General features: G+C 34.8%; 1 protein-coding gene across 3 annotated transcripts in view; it reads right to left on the bottom strand.

Moving 5' to 3' along the window:
• Positions 1-18,812, bottom strand: part of SGCZ (sarcoglycan zeta) — a 247,072-nt gene extending 228,260 nt beyond the window's left edge. For all 3 annotated transcript variants that reach the window (XM_086746870.1, XM_086746872.1, XM_086746871.1), the window contains exon 1: positions 18,618-18,812. In XM_086746870.1, coding sequence (XP_086602996.1) covers positions 18,618-18,812 — 195 coding nt within the window. The remainder of the gene's footprint in view (positions 1-18,617) is intronic.
• Positions 18,813-22,132: the final 3,320 nt, after the last annotated feature.

The following is a 22,132-nucleotide window of genomic DNA, read 5'->3' as shown; positions in this document are numbered from 1 at the left end:
CCTTTTTTATATGAAGAAGAAATGGATTTTTTTTCTTTATTTCAACTTTTCAATCTCATAATTCTTTTTCAGTCTCAGATCTTTTACTACATTAGGTTAGTCCTTTCTTCTCCCTTCCATTTCTTTTTCCCTCTCCAATACATGCCTTTCCTGCACATCTTTTTACTTTCACTTTGTAGTATGTAGGAACTCAAATCTATACAACAGATTCTGAAGTTTAGCTATCTGAATAGTTTCACTCACATAAAATTAGAGTAGTTAAACTACTTCATTTCTTAAAGTTTCTGTCCTCATGCTCATCATTACCATATGACTACATTCAAGTAACATGCACAGTAATATCAGTATGTGTCCTTCATGCTGATAACCACATGGCAATGGGTCATATTGATTAAGACCATGGATTGGGGAAAAATAGGAAATCAGTTAATACTTACAAAAGTGGGGAAAAAAAAGGAAAAATAGTTAATATTATTATGCCCTGAAGTAGGACATTTAAGAATTCGTTAGGCCTTAGAAGGCTGCTGCTATACTGGCATATAAATTTGTTTTGCCTTCCAAATAAATTAATCTAATAAATAACAGGATAACGTTGGAGCACTTAATATAAAGATTACTTTTGTCAAATGAAAAGAAGAATAAAAATTACTTATTGAAAATATGGAAGTTTTTTCTGCTTTCACTTTACATTAATTTTAGATTAGAAAGTTTGTTTTGCCTCTTATACTATTTTTTAATTTCTACGTACTTTTGGAAAATGACCACCTCATATCTCAGTAATACTGACACCACACCTTTAACCTGCTGTATGTGGATCAGAGATGATTGTATTTTTAATTTCCTTTGGTTGACAGCTGAATAAAAATTGGAGGATTATTTTCAAGTACTGGTAGTTTTAAAATGAACTATGGAAAACATTCTATTATTCTGTGATGATGCTCTACTTCAACGAGATTAATCAATTCCAGTCACGTAGGCCAAGTCAATTAAAATTCTCATGATGTCATGCTAAATCTTAAAGTATATTCAAATCCAAATGTATGGACCAGCTTCTGGAAATCCTGGCTTATATGTTGACCTGATCAAGATCGGAGGGCAAACAACAGATTGATATTAAAATGCAGCCTGCATAAGAAAGTCTGTCTGTGATTCACATGTGTACCTATACAAGTAGACACATGTCTGTTTCATACACACATATGAAAACACAAGGGGCACGCATGCATACACACAGAAGTTACACACCAAACTGCAAAAGACTCATAATTAATTCTAAAAGCATAGAGATAGCTGAACCACACTTTTGCTTCTCTAACTTGTTATAAGAAACAGCAATTAAGAAAAAGGGTAAATCAAAGTGATCTGAACTGCCCATATAGTGGACTCTTCCTTGGAGATTTTACAGAGGGAGAGATCTGAGAATAAGCACAGAAATTAATCTAGGTATATGGGAGGTTTTTTAGTACTTTGAAGTGGGTTTAATCCATTTTAGTAAACTGAAAAAAGTATTTATAAAAGAACACCTATGAAATTTTGCTTGACAAATTTACACAAACATAACAACACGTTGCTAAGGTGTTATCTGAAGCCAAAGGCAGAAATTGTGAATCAACTGACTGATGTTTTCCAGTCAAGACAGTCCACTAGAGATTTTGAAGGTTTTTTCCCAGAAGTTATACAAACAATATAAGCATAATTACATTTGTAAACGTGAAGGAAAAAAACTCTTCAAAATTCTCACTAAGAAAATACCCTAAAGAGATGCATATACTGCTATTGCAATAACTTACATTGTTCTTTTTACTATCTCTTCAGAACTTATCTTCATCTGTTTGTAAACTTATATGAAGGTAGATACTGCTTGGAAATAATTTAGTAAACTATGTCACACATTTACGGCAAAGAGTATTAATTTAGGGATCCAAATCCCATATTTAGTTTGACAAGATATCTCAGTTTAGTTTTGTTTTGCTGTGCCATGACACCACTACACAGCACAGCACTTAATTTTCTTTCCTATTTATGAGGGAAAGTAAAGATCCTAAATAATTTCTAATTTCATGCAGAGACAGGGATCGGGACTAAACTACTTATTTTTCTTGCCAAAAAGTGATCCTTAAATTCTTAATTTTACTCTACTGTGCAATGCACTGTAATACACAATACAAACTGTTGGTTTATCAGTATAATGTATAAACTGAGAGCCATGTCCTCAACACTGATTTCATAAAAAACATTAAGAATTGCCATTCTAGGGGTGACAAAAAGTCATCCTAGTCCAGTATCTCATTTCCAACAGCAGCAAACAGAAGACATTCAAACAAAAGAATAGGATATTCAGAAAAAGGCATTTTTTTTGCTAAATCTCTTGCCCTTCAGCAATCTTGATAGTCTTTGGTACATTTTTATTCTACATATTTGCCCAATGACTTCTTAAACTTCCAAAAATGTTTAGCATCCACATCATGTGGTGAAGTGCTCCCCAGATTAACTACAGATGATGCTGCTAGAGTAACATTTCTCTTTTTCCCAATTTTTAACAACTTCTCTCCAGCCAAGTGACTAATCACCATAGCACATTCCTTGTGCAGGCTAAATGGTTGTCTCTTCTCTGTAGATGATGTTTAACTGGCTTCTCTGGTTCTCCACTCTATGGTCACCTTCTCCTAACTGTCTTACTTCCCTGGACTCCTCCTGAAATTTATACCTATAACTGTTGCACTGTCACTAAATGAAAAAGAAGCTGGAAGATTTGTGACATTCATGTGCACTTTTAAGGTACAGTTACTGATCTTGGCTATGCTGCAGAGGCATGGAAATGATTTGCACATTTTACTACTCCACCTCCAGGAGGATCAGTACTTTACTTTCAGCATCATGCTTTGAGGCTCCAGAGCCTGTGCGAGTCATCACATACTGCTCTTCATTACCCTCTATAACATAATATTTGTTTATCCTACATCTGTTATTTTCCAGAGTCCACCCAGCATACTGTACATATTACAGGAAAAAAAATACTGTGAGGATCCTAATGCTCAAAAAGGAAATATTTCACATACAATGACTCCAGAAGGCTGATTTCACAAAAGCAACAGGCAAAAAGCTGTGCAGGATGATGTTTTCAAAAAAACATACATATAACCAAGACTGAAACAAGCCATTAACTGGTAACCTGAAACTTGACTTCTTTAGATTGTGCATTTAAGAAAAAATACCAAGTGTTATAGCATATAAAAATATCACATAAAGTGTGAAAAAGTTTGTAGAACTTCTTTTAGAAATCACTTTCAACAGAGTACACTATAGAGGGTCAGAGGTTTTAATGCCCACTAAGCTACAAAGCTATTAAATAAGAATTGTGGAAATTTTCTCTCTAATACAGACAGATCACTTGACGTAAAATTATTATTTAGAGATATCTTTTTTATGTCAATAAATGACTTGTATATAGTAAGCTTATTAAATGTGGAGCAATACTCTAATAAACAATTTCAGTTAATTGGGACAGGACAAAGTATTGTTAAATATTTATAGGACTGGATTACTCAGATTGACTCCTTAGATCTTCTGTCAATTAATACAGAATATTTTAGTGGAGTTTATACCTTTGAGAATCTGTGATTATGCTGTATCCTATGGTATAATCTATACTTATTTTAATTGAAGCAATGGTTCAAGAATGTTTTAAATACTTAAAACGGCTTCTCCTTTACAAGCTTATTCAGATAAAAATTCTTATCAGGTGTTTCGTTGTGTCTCAAATGTTATGCTTTACATAAGTGACTCAGGTTTTCATCTGAATTTTACGGCATCTGAAGTCATTTCATTCACATGCACATGAATCTGAAATCCATAAATATTTCCCTTCAGACTACAAAAAAATATTTTTTAATTTGTATAGTAAGAAAAACCTTCATCTGTCATTCAATTTCAGTTTATTGAAAGTAAAAGCTTTGTTAGCCTTCAGTGAGCTACATATTACAGCTTTATTAAATCTTAAAACAGAATTATAACAGTCCTTTGATAGTTAGGCCAAAGCTCAGACAAGAATTTGTAATAGGATAATTATTTTTCCACAGTTCATATCAAGAAGTAGAGATCAGAACACTCCTGTTAAAAATCAGAAGTGACTTGAGAGTTTATAGAAAGCATATTCCCCACAACTTTCATATCTGGACACTGTGTTGGTATACTCTGCTGTTTTTTGCTGTCCAACAGATCCTGCTTAATTACCACAAAAGAGTGTGATTCTTTCATAACCATGACAACAGAATTTCCCAGTAGCATCCTGTAGATTGGGTTTCTTAAGAGAAAAGGGAGACTCTTCACTCTAAAGGGCTGTAGCAATGGCTTAAGTTGAGGACAATTATAGAAACAGCTAAACTTTATTCACCTAACTTATAATAGTTTACCTACTTCATCTGTTTGACTTAAAAAGCCCAAATTTGCTTACTTACAAAACAAAACAAACAAACAAAAAAAAAAAGCCCCAAAACCAAAAACAAAAACCCAAAAGAATCACATCAAACAAAAAACTTGACCGGAGATTACTTTAGTACTTGGACATGGATAGTTCTCCCGTTCAGATCTTTCCTACAAAATATTTTTGTCCTGTCAGGTCTTCACTGATGGGCCTAATAAAAAGAAATAAAGAAAATGAAAAGGCTATCAAAACTTATTTCTCAAGAAGGAAAACAGATCGATACCTACAGAAAGATCTCTTTTTAAGAGACTCTACATAATCATACTATTTCCTTCTATTAGGATTTTTCGGTATAACATTGAAAAAGATACTGTCAGTTTTTACTCGCTATATGCTTCCACAGTATTATCTTTATATCCAAGTGCAATAAGAAATGCCCAGCATGAAAGCTTGATCTCTGCTCCAATCTTTTCTTTTAGGGTTGTCATAGTTCAGCCCTGATCGGGACCAGACTATGCAGTCTCTCTCTCGATCCCCCCACCCTCCAAGAGAATAGGGGGAGATGATATAAGAAAAACGGCTCAAGGTTTGAGATAAGGACGGGGAGAAATCCTTAAAATTACCGTCACAGGCAAAACAGACTCGACTTGGGGAAAACTATTAACTTATTTCTAAAACTAGCAGGAGAACGGGACAGGGAACAAGATAACCTCCCCCAACCCCTCGCCCAGGCTTAACATTATCTCTACTACCTTCCCCCTCCCTGAGCGGCACGGCGGGGGAAGAGGGAATGGGGGTTGCAGTCAGTACATCATACGTTGTTTTACGCTGCTACTTTGTGGTCGGGGGAAGAACTCCTCGCATTCCTCCTCTGCTCCAGCGTGGGGTCCCGCCCATGGGCCACAGTCCTTCCTGAAACTGCTCCGGCGTGGGTCATCTCTTCCACGGGGTGCAGTCCCTCTAGACCAGCTGGCCCAGCGGGCCCTCCATGGGCCAGAGCCTCCTTCAGGACTCCACCTGCTCCGGCGTGGGGTCCTCCACGGTCTGCAGGTGAATCTCTGCTCCTCCATGGACCGCCATGGTCTGCAGGGGAATCTCTGCCAGGAGCTGCATTACTCCTCCCCCTCCTTTTTCACTGACCTTGACGTCTGCAGCCGTTTCTCACAACAGGCTGGCAGATGCCTGTCAGGATCCTTTATACACCTTCTTCACTTCTCATCCCCTCTCCACTTCTTGCAGCCGGGCTGGGCCAAGTTGGGCCCAGTCGGCCACCCGGCAGGAGGCCAGAGGGTGAGTCCTGCAAGGCCCACAAGGCTCGTGCCTCCCCCTCTCTCTGCCCCCGCTCAGCTGCTTCACATCTTCTCCCTTTTTTTTTCCTGTTTTCCCCTTCTTAAATACGTTATCGCAGAGGCATTATCATGGGGCACTCTGCTACCAGTTGGCTCGGCCTTGGGCAGCAGCGGTTCCGCCCCAGGCCTGGCCAAGTCCACTGAACAAAGGGGAGCGACTTCTAGCAGTTTCCTGCAGAAGCTACCACCTTAGGCCCCCTCTCAATAAACAAAACCAGAACAAGGCTTTAATTCTTTCCATCTCCAACTCTCATTGATCACTTTAACAGAAATGTTTACAAAATGGCAGAAAAGGAAACAGTTAATTTTAAATGTTATGGAGTAGTAATACAGTCTTCATAACTGAAATAATGACAATATCCACTTAAATGTATTTCTAGGTAAGCTTTCTAAAACACATAACCGTAATATGATCTCTGAGCCCAGTGATTGAAATGGAAAATAGCAAAGCAACAGTTGTCTATCTTTCAGGTTCTTTTCATTAAAACTTCAGAATTGCCATAAAATGTGGCTGCTAACTCACACTAGAGTCTACCTTGAGTAATTCTATACCATCTTTTACTTTTAAAATTTAATGTCTCTTGCTTTTATTAATGAATTTGTTTCACTTTAAGCATTCTAGTATATCCATATTAAAAATTATACTCAAGATACTGATAATGAAATAATTCTAAAGCTAGTTGTTAAGTCATAAAGTCATAAATAACTTTACAAATAATCTATGAAATTTAAAACTGAAAGCAAGATAATGTAGAACTAAGCTTAAAAATCAGCCCTTTCACTTTATAATTAGCATTTTAATTATGCAAGATCCAAAACTAACACGAGAACATCAGGAAATTAAAATGTAAACAGTTTACATCCCTCTTAAGAAAAAATAAGTTTTGGATGCATATATACTCACAAGATTATATCAATCAGCCCTGAGAACAAATTCCACAGACAAATTTCTTTTTATAATTAACTGTTTGCATCGCACATTTTTTATTTTAAATTATCTACTGTAAAAATGAACAAGTTCTTTAATGGTTATTACCATCATTTGTTAAATAAGCTAAAATGTTCGAGTATGTGCCTTAACATATAATGTGACAAAAATTATTACAAACAAAAGTGTATTTTGGATTGCATGTTCATCCAATAGATCTAACACAGATTTTTGTCTCCTCTACTACCACTGTGTAGCATGCTTAGACGCAGACAGATGGCTTAAATGAGTTGTATATTCCTGAAGGAAATGAGAAAGGGCTCCATCTCTACAGAAAAGGTCATAAAAGCATGATTGGAAGATGATCAAGTATGCTTTTTTAAAAAAAATTTCTCTCTATCTATACATCTACCTTCAGTATTAAAACATCATCTCTACTGATTAGAGGAGAGCAGGACAGTAATTTTTATTTTCATTCTATGAAAATAACTCCTTCTCCTTTTTTCACTTGTGCCATCAAAGTATAAAAAAAATAAAATGACTGATCAAAAGTTGAATTAGCCAAACAAAATTCATATATATTAATTTATACTGCATTTTTGATATACTTATTTCAATTAGGTTTTGTTGAAGTAGACAGAAATCTGTTACCCTCTTGCACATCTTTGCTTTTATAAACCTGAGCCTTGAAAATTCTAGGAAAAGTAAACACAGTAAGTAGAAATTTTTCCTTGGGAAACCGTTTCTTAGTATTGCTGTACTGTGTAGACAGACAGACTTCAATGGGGAAGATCTATAATTAAAAACAATTCTGTGCACCACAAAAATATACATTTCATTATTACAGAAGTTAAAATATTCATCTGATCTTTTTTTTTTCCTTTTTTTTTTTTTTTTTTTTTAAGATGCAACAAATAGACTCAAGATCTTACAGGAGGCCCTGCACAATTTGTTTTACTTAACTGAATGGCACAGGAAAAAAAATTTGCACTGAGTCTCTTGAGAGTTAACGCTTGACTGAATATGTTACTGTCATGGTGGACACTGATGGGTATGCACTGATAGGTATGCACCGTGTTCCCTGAAGTAAAGAATCATTAGACAAGCTCTGCTGGACCAGGCTTTTCCTGAAAAAAAGGAAAATAAATAAATCTATATTGCAATCAAGAGCTTTAGGATTGTGTAATGATGTTGACTTCCATTTTGTGGTGGTTCCACTGTTTCTACATTGCCTCTGGCAATATCATTTATTTTCTGCTTTTATTGAATTTCTGGGTTTTTATTCCTTGACTGTAACGAGCAGTGTAGTAAAATATGACTCTATAAATAATATATCCCATCAGTGTTGCATCCTGTGGGTAAAGGTCTCAAAATTTTTCTCCTCATCCCCTGCAGGCCACACAAATATCTTATTAACATTTTTGATTAAAGAAAGTTCTTGCTGCTGTATTATTCCTACTTAAAACATTTGATTTCATCATTTAATCCTGCCTGGGATTCCAACCACACATCTAATGTCCTGACTTATAAGGAAGAAGAGGAAATACTCTGTCACATAAGATACATATCACTACATATTCTATCTTACCTTCCTATTTATTTTTTATTATAATTTCTAGAAGTACTAGGTCTAATTTAGGCTAGATTGACATGAGTACATTCTGTTTCTGTACACAAACTTGTATTGATTTCAAGATGGAATAATTTGTACAAATAAAAGCAAGATTCCAAACACAGACTATAATTTTTTATTGCACTCTATATCCACATAAATCTTCCCTATAATAGAAGGTAAAGAAGAAACCATGACACATTTCAGTATTCATACAGATTTTCGGCATCTTTAAGTAATTGAAGTTTGTTCAAGTGGTTTGATATCTTTCTAATTACTGCTGATTAACAATACAAAACTTTACTGCTCAGCCTGAACTATAAAATTAACTTGGTTTCCTTTAGTTGCCCTATTTGAGACTAACATGCTGATGCATTATCCTTTTCTTCTTTTCATATAATGACTTTCTGTTGATTATTTTCATGAACCTTAATGTACAAAATTAAGTTTTTTCTCTTTTTTTCTTCTTTTTTTTTTTTTTTCTCATTAAAAATGATTGCACCTCAACAACTCTCTTCAAACATCTGCTATTCAAGGAATGCAATTGGACAAATCTAAGTATGAGAACTGGCTTACTGGATAAACCTTTAAGAACACAAATTTATCTTTGTATAATGCCCTCTTCAAAATCTCACTTTCCAGAAACACCAATATCATGCTAGTATACACATGGAAAGGAAACAGCTAAAGTCAGTAACGAAAATTAAGTGAATTCCATTTTCACTAAAGCAAATATTTGAAAATATTTTCTGAGATACTTGTTCAAGCCTATTTACACAGTGAATGATTAATAATAAGCTGTCTAGTAAACATTGTTCACCATCTAAAATACATTATTATTATTTAATAGAAGGTATATTTCCACAAAGTTAAAATAAATATATATATATTCATTCCATAGAATCATAGAATAGAAAAGTTTGGGTTGGAAGGGACCTTCAAGGGTCATCTAGTCCAACCCGTCTGCAAGGAGCAGGGACATCCCTGACTAGATCAGGTTGCTCAGAGCCTCATCCAACCTGGCCTTGAATGTTTCCAGGGATGGAGCATCTACCACCGCACTGGGCAACCTGTGCCAGTGTTCCACCATTCTCATTGTAAAAAATTTTTCTCCTGATGTCTAGTCTGAATCTACCTACTTCTATTTTAAAACCATAAAGTTACCCCTAGTCCTTTCACAACAGGCCCCTGTTGAAGAGTTTCTCCCCATCTTTCCTATAAGCCTCTTTTAGGTACTGGAAGGTCTCCCCAGAGCCTTCTCTTCTCCAGGCTGAAAAACCCCAACTCTACATATCACATGAACTAAAGTTGTTGTTGCCCTTTTCTATACTTTCTACTGCCACACTCAGCATTCTTTTTGAATGTTAAAACTCTTTCAAGTGGTTGCACAAGTCATAGTTCAATGCACATCAGAATCACTGCAGTGAATGGTGGAAGAAGATGTAGCCATCCAAACTTTTTTTGAAACGCGGGGCAAAGCTACATGTGGCATGCTGGACTGCTGAGAGGGGATAAAGGTACAAGTTATGAATCTATATCCCTTAAGGTAGTTTTAAATCAGTCCTGACACTTCATGAAACAAATCTCATAGCAAGCAGTGACCTTGTACATGCAAATATCTCTTTATTTTCTCAATGTATCTCTATAAGCTAAACATAGGCAGTTTTCCCTAAGCATTCCAATTCTGGATACTACAGTACAATTTTCCAAAGCCATTGCAAGGTCAGGTTGAAACTGCTTAAACTGCTGTATACATATATTTATTTTTCTACACTGAATTAAATCACATTTTTACAAGGTTAAGTAGGGTGCAATGTATTTATTCCCTTTTTCTGTTGGGACTTCACTAGTATTCTGCCATTAAATCTGCATGACCAAACAAACATAAAAATAAGAAATTAATTTTATTTGACTTTTTCTTCATCAGAGATAATTTGTAACAATAAACACCAAAATGTACAGATATGTATCTCAGGAATAAAATGAAATTTTAAAAATCTGCATTCAGCCACTTAGAATCAATAATGTAACCTGCACATCAAATCAAGGCAATTCATATTTGTTATGAAGTGCTATTAAATAGCACTGTTTTAAAGAATACTTTCCTTCTTTTAACAGGAAGATGCCTTTGCATGAGATATCTAGTACTATAAAACAGCTAACCAAATATGTCTAACAGTGGCTCCATGGATCATGCAAACTGTTGCTGCATGTATATGTAACAAACAGAAGATTGCAAGTTTGATTTCTGATTAGTTCCCTTGCCACTGTGACACAACAGATTTTAACTTTTTTCATTTCATTGGAAAAAAAAAAGAGGCAATAATAGAGATTTACAGAAATTAATTAGCATTGTGCACATTAATTGTTATACAGTCCATTAATTTAGAAGAATGGTATTAGAAATATTTAAAATGAATTCTTAATTTTGTACTCAGGACAGCAACTATGTAATGCACTCAAAAGAGCGTAAGAATAAATCGGTTCATTCCTATCCACTGCACTCCAAATAAAAGAGCACACAAGTTTTACAAAATACCCTCCAGATCCCTAAAGTTGTGCTTTTACATGAATGTTAACCAATGGGATAAAAAAGTACAAGTAAAACTAACTCACAGCAAGATTCTTTTGCTGACGTGCTATGAGCAAGTGCCTGAATCATGTATGGAGCTGACAAGTTCATTCAAGAAGCCGAAGTTTCTGTTTTCCAGTGCAACATAAAGAGGAGATGAAAACACAGCCAAGTCTATAAATAAGACTCTGTGCATGTGTGTATGTATGTGCACATACACACATGTGTATGGTTTTCTAATACTCACTTTAGCTGGCTGACAATTTTCTAAATATTTTTTCAATGGAATTATAAATCTGAGCAGAAAATATTATTGAGGAATACACAAGTATTTAATAGGAATTTTCAATAGAATTTGTTATAAGGATGATATCTAATATTTGAGACTGAAAGATAGTTAAGATAGAGGTCATGTATCTATTAAAAAGGAACATCAGAAATCAGAAGGACTAATAGCCTATGAGTAGGACACTTACCTGGGACATGATCTATATTGGAGACTGCATGAATTTGAACCTTGGTCTCCGATATCTTGACTAAGTCTCTTAATCATTAATAATTAATGATATTGCCTGCTCTGGACTGGATCTTTCTCACTACAAAAAACAAACAAAAAGGAAACAAAAGCTTTCTTGCATTCATCCCAAAATGGGACATCAAGTTCTTGAAAACTAAAATATTGAGGGATATAGAGAAATAGTTTTCTATCTAGTTAAGAGATAACAGGATTTGAAAATAAGATGATTTATAGGCCAAAATAAATTATTGACAATAAATGATTGTCATTGAAATAATGACATTTGCAGATGTGATAGAATATACTTATTAAATATTCAGCTACTGCTGCTATTAAATCATAATTATATTTATTCAAAACCTAATAAAAAACTGGTGCCTTTGTAAAATGAAATAAGTTGTCTGTTTGCCAAACAACCAAATTATTTTTCAGTAGAGATAAGTAGAGCTATTACACAACTTCATAAATTTCAAATGCCAATCTGCTACAAATTGAACGTGTCTCAACAAAAATTAGCTAAGAAATGGAAAAGAGCTTTTTCTTAGTTCTACTTGAAACTCTGGTAGCTGCCATGGGCAAATACTATCTTCCTCACATAGATCAGCAGAACTAACTGAACTGTAAACAGAACAAATAGTGTTTTGAATATCAAATAAAGACATCTGGGTGGCCAAAGAACCTTAGAAACCTGATAGTTCATACCATTGTCGTGCTTGTTGAGAAATGGATAATGAGTATTACAGTATAGTTTCAGAAATACATTTTATTATTCTACAGTATGCCAAGACAGTGTGCTGTAAGTCTAGATAAAAGCATTTAACACAGCAGCTGTAGTTCTGTGCCACTAAAACATTAAGTTTCAAATTATAGCTTTAGTGGACAAATTATACTTTTAAAGAAGTTATAAGTATTTTTCCATATTGGATATTAAGATCAGAAGAGAGAGTGTGTGTACGTGTTCCAACAGCACAGAAGGGTAAATATTTGAAAGATTTACTCATTCTTGCACAGCAACCAAAGCCCAGGAAAATATACTTGTGTTTACTGGTCTCTATTAGCAATGTTAATAAAATATTATCATTCAGATTTAGATTTCTGCAGATCTGAAAGATTCTAACTCTAAAAGACACACTCCTAAAGGAATATGGGGACAATCTATAAAGACACAAACAGAGAGGAGTTAATAGTAGCATATAACTGTGTTATTACATATGCTGTCACATAAAAAGAAATCATGCTTAGTTGGCATGTTTATCTTCTGGCAGACATTCAAACATCTTGCAGACTACCTGCTGTCCAAATAACGTGAAGTTAGAGGTAGGCAGCCAGCAACCAGAGTATGTTTAATTGTGAGCACAAAGCACATGAATTCCAGCCAGGGAATTCAAAGTGCTGTTTATGCTCTGCTTATGTTTGAAGCTAAATTGAAGTCCAAGTTCCCTTGAGAAATAACAGTCTCAATCGAGATGATGAGTTGTCTCATTCCTGATCTTAAAAGTAATCCCCATGATACCACTGGCAAGAGGACTTTAACACATATCAAAACAGAAAACATCGTGCCATGACAGCAGTCAAAACTGACTACAACACTGCAAGTAACTACAGCAAGAGAAAATATCTGAATTGGGTGACTGCATTCTGAGAGGGGTAACAAAATAAGTCTTTTCATACATTGATTCCTAAGGGGAAAGTAGAATATGGAGACACAGAAAACCAGATGTACAACCAAAACCAGTAAAACAGTTTGGTGCTGATACTTCCCAGAATATGTGGCTGAACCACAGGCCAACCCAAAAGAGATCCTAAGAACTAAAGGGGTTCACATTTGTATTTTTCGTACCTTTAAATTTTTTTTCAGATTTAGTAAACTCCAAACTTCAATGTAATGTAATAAGCAATGTAATATCAAGGAAATGCCAGTATCAATGACAATTGTGGACACATTAGAAAATGTACAAATGTACTGCTATTAAATCAACAGCGGGACTTAGGTTTCTATGCTGATTGCCCCATGTCACTTCACAGCAGTAAGAGGAATACTTTGAACTCCTTTTTTAAAACTGTAATTTAAAATACCTGCAGAAAATTTTCAGTTGCATATTTCTACACTGGTATTTGTTTAGTGACAAAAATATAAGGAGAATCTCTTTTACAGAACAATTAATCAGATTGACCGACTGTCAATATACTTTATTCATTAACAGCTGTATGAACAATAAATTATCTAAAATTATAGCTCTATATTGAAGTTAGAATAACTTAAAGATGACACAAGATAAAAATTGCATCACAGAATATTGTTCAAGTGATTAAATGTTTAAAGAAAATGTAAGCTAATTACCTATGCCATGGACCATACAAACATACGAGGACAAAAATGCAGACACAGTAAAAAATATATTTATTTCTTTGCTGTCCTTTAAAATTCTTATCTATTACATAAGTGAAATAACCAGGATGTTATAGATACACAACTTCACCCTGTGGTTATGTCACCAAATTATGGCTTGAGTGTCCCATCCTTCTTGAAACACCTAGCATATTAATTGTACAGACACAGAAAAGTAACTAACAGCTTTAAGCTTCATTGGACACATACAACCTAGACTAAGTGAAAGGCAATTACATCCCGAGGGAAAGTGAAAGACAGATGTTTCCACGGGGGAGCCTGTGGACCATGGCAAGGTTAGTACAAGGAAAGGAAATTATAAATGTTCCGTAAAACTCAAGCCTCCTAAGTCTATTTTTTTTATATTGACAAAAGCTACAGATTTTAGATTCCGGCTTGATCTTTCAAAGATGTTGTGCATGTCTCCTTTGAAGATCAGGCTTAAGAGACATGAGGAAAGTTGAGCTCATTCTTGAAGGCAGCAGTTTTTTACTTTTGAGGAGAGCATTTAATACAACAGATGAAGTCCATAGTTCAAGAATGTGTTTCAGAGATTTTGATGGCTCCATTAAGGGACAATATCATAGAGGCTGTCAAATTATTTTATCCTTCCAACTCAGGACAGAGTAGATTCACTTGATGCATGTAAGACAAAAAAGAGTTTTATTCCAATGATGAGTTTAGCCTGAGGATTATTTCAGGGATAAGTTATCAGCAGAGCATTTTGTTCAAGGTCAGATCTTCCTCTAATATAGCCTACTCCTGAATGATTACTTTCCATGTAACCCAGGATAGTATGATGTGTTACAGCTGCATGCATCTAGTGGAAATGTTTAGGGACTTCTTTATCCTGAAGTTCTTACATGCTTTCACATGTATCCTTCTTAAATAGATGACTGAACAGTGAGGTAACAGATGTCAACTAGACGTTAAAGAACAGTAACACTAAGCTTTGAGCGGAAGAATATATTTCAAAGAATAATTACTACCTCAATATCAATTACCTTCAGGGGTTTTTTTTACCTGATACATATTATATAAGGATAATTATTTGTAACTTGTATTTGCCTTTCAAGTTTCTTTCTTATATTGTACATTGGAAGAAGACATTGTATACCCGAAAGTTTCTCTGCCTTTCCCAGCTATACTACTTAATCTGATAAAAGGAGACTTGCACAACTTGCCTGTACTATGTTTTTACACAACTGCAAATAAATTGTATTTCCTTTTTAATTACTACTTTGATGAGCTATTCAAGATCCATCCTTAAGGACAATTCACTTCAGTTGCCTGTCTTACTAGGGGATGAACGGCCTTACAGGAGATCCTATTACTCCTCTCTTTGTATAGAAAGAGCATGGGGTAACCAGCTTAATTTCAGAATGCGACTTTTACATGCAAGGTTAGAATATTCAGAAAACTTTTCCAACTGAAGGATCTATAAATTGGATTCAGAAAGGCTTTTATTGTGCCAATTGGCCAGTGGCAGCGGCTGTACAGTTAAAAATAGAAAGTCAACAGCAAATACAAATTAATATTGTTGCAATTGTCAGCCAGCAATGACAAACCCATGCCCTGACTCTTCATGACCCCTTGAAGTGGTGCAATTACTGTTGTTTTTATAAAAAGCTCAACAGTGGCTTATGCTAAAACAGTAAATAATTTAAAAGAATTTCAAAATGCCAAAGCAGGTTAATTTCAACAATTATTTTATCATGCCTAGATTCCTCTTTTGTGCAAATACTCTTTAAACCAATTTAGCAAAAGTATTTTCCTTTTCAAAAGGTTTCTAGCTGCACTTCTGATTTCTTATCACTGCCCAAATATACAAATACAATTTTTCAGTTTATATCTATCTATACATATATACATGCACATGGAATAAATACATATATATTTCAAAGTTATTGCATTCTTTAAATACAGGAAGTTTAGGTTCATAAACTAATTTATTTTACTCTCAGACATCTGTGGCTAAGAATTTGACTTCTTCAGACTTGATACAAATTTCCCGCTGGCACTGAAATGTGCATGTGTGGACATAAGCGTGAAGATTTTACTGAACTTTTTATATCACAATCTTCTAGCAATCAGTTTTTCAATCCATACAAAGACCCTAATGTGAATATTAACAAGTTCAAGTAGAAGACTACCATTCTACGAATCTGCAGAAGAAAACTGGTATTCTTCAGTGTATAATTAATAAAATGGATTCAAACATGATCCAAAGTAACGGTGCTTATAAAGGCAGATGCAAAATACTGACATACTTTTTTCATTCTTTCACCTTTAAGTTATATGGTACGCCTAAATGTATCACATCTAGCTTTATAATATTAAGTAACCTTTTGTCATGTCATTTAATTACTATATTTTTAACAGTCTTTTTGTAAAACAAGTGTGTGCACTTTAAGAGATACAATTTCAGGTCACAAACCACATTTTTATGTGTATGGATTCTGTTTCTGCAACAGTTTAACCACAGATCATTCCATAAATTTATATAAAAATTGGAAGACAAAAATAAAGCAGTCCTGAAGAACTAAATTTCATTAAACCAAAACATGAAATATTTTGCCATTAAAAGAATAATGGTTAATAATTTTATATCAACTGAGATATACTACATATAAATTTGAGTAAGAATGATATGATGGTGGTATGATCATTAAATAAAACGCTTCTGTTATTCTTTTTAAGTACAAAATCCTTTGGAAACACTAATTTTTCTAGACATGTCATAACACACTGTTAAGTATAAATTTTCATTTCTGAGTTAGTTAAGGGTTATCTGATATTGCAAAATGATCAGTGTTCCCAAGCAAATGCAATATTTTTGGGAGATTTTCATATGAAAAAGGAGTGATATGTTCCACATTTTTATTTTCCAAATCACTCACTGGTATATATGGTAGACTATGGTAGATATGAATATACAAAATTAATTTTAATTCCATAACAGGATGGTTAAAGATTAACTCACACTAGCCATTGGCATACCATTTATCTGTAATAATTCTGAATTTGTTACAAATAAAGTTGCACATAAGCCTTGTGATTTCTGAATGTTAATAATGAAATAATGAGTTTATAAATCAAATGTATAACATTTCAGACACTATTTTTGTGAAATTATTAAGCCAGTGTTTGCATTATTATTTCAGATACTTATGTCTGTCAAGCTACTGAAGCAAGGTGTTCAATCCACTAACTAGTAAACAGAACTGCTGAAACAATCCAGTTATTTCCTGCACTAGATTCCTGCATTGATTTAGTGATTCATCAGAAACCTTTACTTTCTAACAACGCTTTGACACTTGGTAAAGAAAAATATTTCAAAATATCTTATTTGCTTTTGTTTTAAAGAGATTGTATGTTCAAATCGTAGCTTGCATTATGGAAGGTCGAACAGTACTTTCACATATTTTATTGGAATGCAATCTTCTGCATAGAGAAAAATTCTATGCTTTTTAAAACAACTTCTTAATCTATTTAAATTTCCATTCCTAATTCTCCTCTGGAATAATAGTAGACCATTTTACTGAAGTCAACAGGTATGCCTAAATATGCTTCTAATACAAATACCAAAGCATATGTGAATGTCCTGTTTTGCAAGCACATTATGCTAAAAAAAAAGAAAAAACAAAAACAACCCTCCTTAAAAAAACCTAAGCAACACACCCCCCTAAACTTCTAACAAACTCTTCAGTACCTGAATAGTAAAGTTGTGCAGTTGTCAAAACATATTCAACATTATGTCAACATATCCATCCAGTAGTGGCGTCTCAGAAGTAGCAATATATTTGCACAATACACCTCACCAGGCAATGATCTCAGATAACCCTACATATTAGAGCATTAGTAGACACAGAACAATTTTAGACGTATGTTTAATGCTGGTTTTGTTGGCTGTTTTTTATTTCCAATCAACTACTGGAGAATAGAAATGCGCTATGATGCTAGGAATTAGAAGTGTATCACTAGCTACATCAAAATACGACTTATGAAAGTCAAAATCCAGAGGGAGAGACTACACTTATCCTAGCAGAAGCACTGCTATTTTAAACTGTGGACTATTTTATCTTTTCTTTTGATATAGAAAAAGACATTACTTCACTGCCAAGTAGTGACCACTTCTACCACCTTTATCCAAAGACAGCTTTGGGAACAGCTGGGCAGATAACACAGTTTCCACTGAACACAGATATTCTTTCAAGTGTACATCTGAAATACAGACTCAGTAACACTTTGCTGCTATTAAAGATTCCAGATGAAGGCTGTCACATAAAAGCCCGTGGCTTTTATACTCACCTGCCCCGTCTCATCAACATCAAAACAGCCTCTCTAAGTTCTAGATGAAGCACAGTCCAAATGGTTAGTAAACTCTTAAAAAAAAAATACTAGGAGTGAGATAAACTAAAAAAGACACTCTAAGTTGACCTAACTAACCCGGTTTCCTCCTAAGAGAGATACCATACAGAACAAACATAGTAGACTCCTATTGATTGCTATCAGTGGTGACAAGCAACCAAGAGATGCTTGCAGCATCACCATGATGCTTTTGGTTGGGCCAACAAGAAAATCTAAGATCCCAATATATTTTCAGCACATATGATTAACAAAAATATCTGAATAAATAAGGCACAGGTCCACTCACTGCAAAATATACATGAAAGGTATAAATATCTGAGGTAACACTCAAAGAAGAATATATTATTTTTAATGTAAAATTACAAGATTTCTATATAACATGGTAAAAGAAAGAGAACTAAAACTAGAAGACATTATTTCAAGAAACGGAGTACGTAAAGTTACTGTGATACTTACCACTGTGAAATTCATAACTTTCAAAATCCATATTGTCATTGCTAAGTTAACAATCATGGTAACCAACAGCAGAAGGACAAAGAAGTATAAGCACCTCTTTCGCCATCCATAGATCCCTACTGGGTAAAATTGAGCATGTTCAGTCCTTGGAAGGTTGTTCTGTTGTGTTGCTAATATATACTGCTCTCGTGTCATCTGGAAAAGAAAGATGTATGTATAAGAAAATGAGAGGTCTGTTTTTCCTGGATTTTATTACATGAAGACTATCTGAGAACAAATAGAAAATCAGTTTCTATGGGCACAGAACAGATGCATTCATTTAGCATAAACCACATCAACATTATTTTTACTAGGCATTTAATAAGAATTTTGTGGTTTCCATTAACGTAAAGCAAAACTTTGGTTTGATATTTCAAACTGGATTTGCATTTCAAATTTATCAGCAAGAAACTGTAAAAAATATTAATGAAATCCATGTATGTACATTCTATTTCTGAAGACTGTTTTATTGTCCTTTATGAGGTCATTCAGGAAAATTTGGTTTTGGAGAAAAAATTCATATAACTGTTTTGGTACTAGTTTTGTCTGAGATAAAGGTAATTTTCTTCATAGTAGCTCATAGTTAAAACCAGTACACTCTTTCATACAAAAAGGAGAAAAATCTGTTCTTTCCAGAAATGCATCTGTCATAAATTATCACTCTTTTATTATACTTAATAGATTAAATTAATATTTTATGCCATTATATACACACCCATATTTTACACAAAAAAAAAACAAAAAACAAAAAAAACCACACCAACACAGAAACCTTTCAAAGCTTTAATTTTGCACTTTAGGAGATCTGAATATCATCTGTTGTTTTCCTGAATCAGTTTATGTTCTTCTAGCATACAAGTAAGAAGGAAGTGTTTGCAAACTACTTCAAAAAGTTGTCATTAATTCTTCTTTAAAGTAGAAGAATTTTCTAGCATTTAATAAGAAATAATTTAACATTTTTTACATTCTTTATTTTACAGACATTTATATTCATAGTCAGCTCTCACATTGCCTTTAGACTGGAAGGTATTAAATTTTATCCATTACTTAAAAATTAAATTAAAGCAATCTCATTCTGTTTATGTGAAAGTTCATCCTGAAACACATCTATTAAAAAGACTGTTTTAATAGGCTTTGTGCTCAGGAGGAGGAAAAACCCCAAAACACAACACAAAGAAATACCAAAAGCAACCAACCAAAGATAAATTCAACCAACTTATAAACCAGACAGAATGATCAGTTTTACACTTAAAAATTGCCTTTATTTTCACTAAAAGAAAGTAAGAAATGCACAAAAATGAGTCAGTTGATTCAATTAGAAATAAAAAACATATTAAATCCATTTGAAGGATCTAACAAATGTTGATTTCATAAGATTTTTAAAACATAAAGCTCAAAAATGGTTATGTAAACATCTGTATTGCTAGTTATTTATCCAAATCAAAACTCTTGGGGTTTTACCATGCACTTGTTATTAAGATATTAATGGCATAAATTAACTCAATGTGAATAATTACAGCCATAAGTCATAGAATACACATCCATATTATAATAACAATACATATATCACTGAAATAAGTCAAAACAGAAATAATGAATCTGTAAAGCAGGTTTGAAATAAGCTGGTAAACTGGCATTTGGTCATTTTTATTCTTTTCAATCAGAATGGCTTCTCTTTGCCTGTAATTTCAATTAAATGTAACATCTAGCAGTTTATTTACATGGTAAACCTTTACAAATACATCTTCCCTCAAAGACATTTCTTAGTTCTCTCAAAGTGTCACTAGGCTTCAAGACCTTAGATCACCCCCTTATCATACCCTGGCAGTATTCATCCCTATCTGTGTCTGAATTCCTTATGAATTCAGAAAATGAATGTGTGAAAAGGTTAATGATCTTCCTCCTTATAATGAGTTTCTACACATTTATTTAGCCAGTTATTGTAATAAAAATGTTATGCATTATTACATTTTGAGATTTGAAGTAATTAGTATTTTTTACACCATTTCCATTATCTTGTGACCTTAGTTTATATATTACTTACAAAACAATTATTACCATCAAAATCAGTTGAAAAGTCAACCTCGAGATTGTGAGAATGCCAGAAATAGCACTGCCCCTAAAGCTATCTACATCACTCCATGAAATACACCCTTTGCAACACAACCATTAAAGACAATTACATTTTATCCCAGCACCACAGCTAGGCATCAGTCAGTTTCCTCAGTGTATACTGTTCAGTTGAAAGTGGTGGTGCAAGTTGTTCCCTTGCAGCCCATGGAGGTCCATGATGGAGCACATAACCACCCTGCAGCCTGTGGAGGACTCCACGCTGCAGCAGGTGGATGTGCCAGAGTCTGTGACCCCATGGAGAGTTTGTGCTGGAGCAGGATCCTGGCAGGACCTGTGACCCTGTGGGGACAAGCTCACACCGGAGGAACAGGTTTTCTTGCAGGACCTGTAGAGCCACACTGGAGCAATCCATTCCTGAAAGACTGCATGGCATGGAAAGGACTCATGCTAGAGCAGCTTGTGAAGAACTGCAGCCCGTAGGAAGGATCTACATTGGAGAAGTTCAGGAAGGACTGTCACTTGTGGGTGGGACCTCATGCTGGAGTAAGGGAAGAGCGTGAGGAGAAAGGAGTGGCAGAGACAACATGTGATGAACCGACCACTACTCCCATTCCCTGTCTCCCTGCACTGCTTGAGGGATGGGAGGGGTGCAGGGAATGTGTTAATAGATTTGTTCTCATTTCTTATTATCCTAACCCTGGGCCCTTCAGGGACTGATATTGGGCTCCATGCTGTTTAATATCTTCGCAAGCGATCTGGATGATGGGATCAAGTGTACCTTGATAAAGTTTGCCCGTGATACCAAACTGGCTGGGGAAGTAGACAAATGTATGGTCTTGCACCTGGGAAAACATAATCCAAGAGTGCAGCACAGTCTGGGATCTACCTGGTTGGGGAGCAGATCTGTGGAAAGGGACCTAGGGTCCTGGTGGACAACAAGCTCTATATGAGTGAACAGTGTGCTGCTGCAGCAAAGCAAGCCAACAGGATGCTGGGTTGCATCAACAAGGGCATCACCACCAGCAGAGATAAAGAAGTCATTATCCCACTCTACTCAGCGCTTGTCAGGCCACACCTGGAATATTGTGCTCAGTTTTGCTCCCTGCTATGCAAAAAAAAAAGATGTGGACAGGCTGGGGAGGATCAAGAGAAGGGCCACAAAGATGATCAAAGGACTGGTAAGACTGCCATATGAGGAAAGGCTGAAAGAACTGAGTTTGTCCATCCTTAAGAAAAGAAGGCTTAGGGGAGACCTTAACACCATGTTCCAGTATTTAAAGAGTGGCTACAAAGAAGATGGAGATTCCCTTTTTACAAGGAGTCACACGGAAAAGAGAAGGGGTAATGGGTACAAGTTACTCCTGGGGAGATTCAGACTGGACACAAGAAACTGTTCAATAAAA

Source organism: Chlamydotis macqueenii, chromosome 4 (assembly GCF_036417535.1).
Source record: "Chlamydotis macqueenii isolate bChlMac1 chromosome 4, bChlMac1.mat, whole genome shotgun sequence".
Taxonomy (NCBI): Eukaryota; Metazoa; Chordata; class Aves; order Otidiformes; family Otididae; genus Chlamydotis; species Chlamydotis macqueenii.
This window is presented reverse-complemented; position numbering and strand designations above follow the sequence as displayed.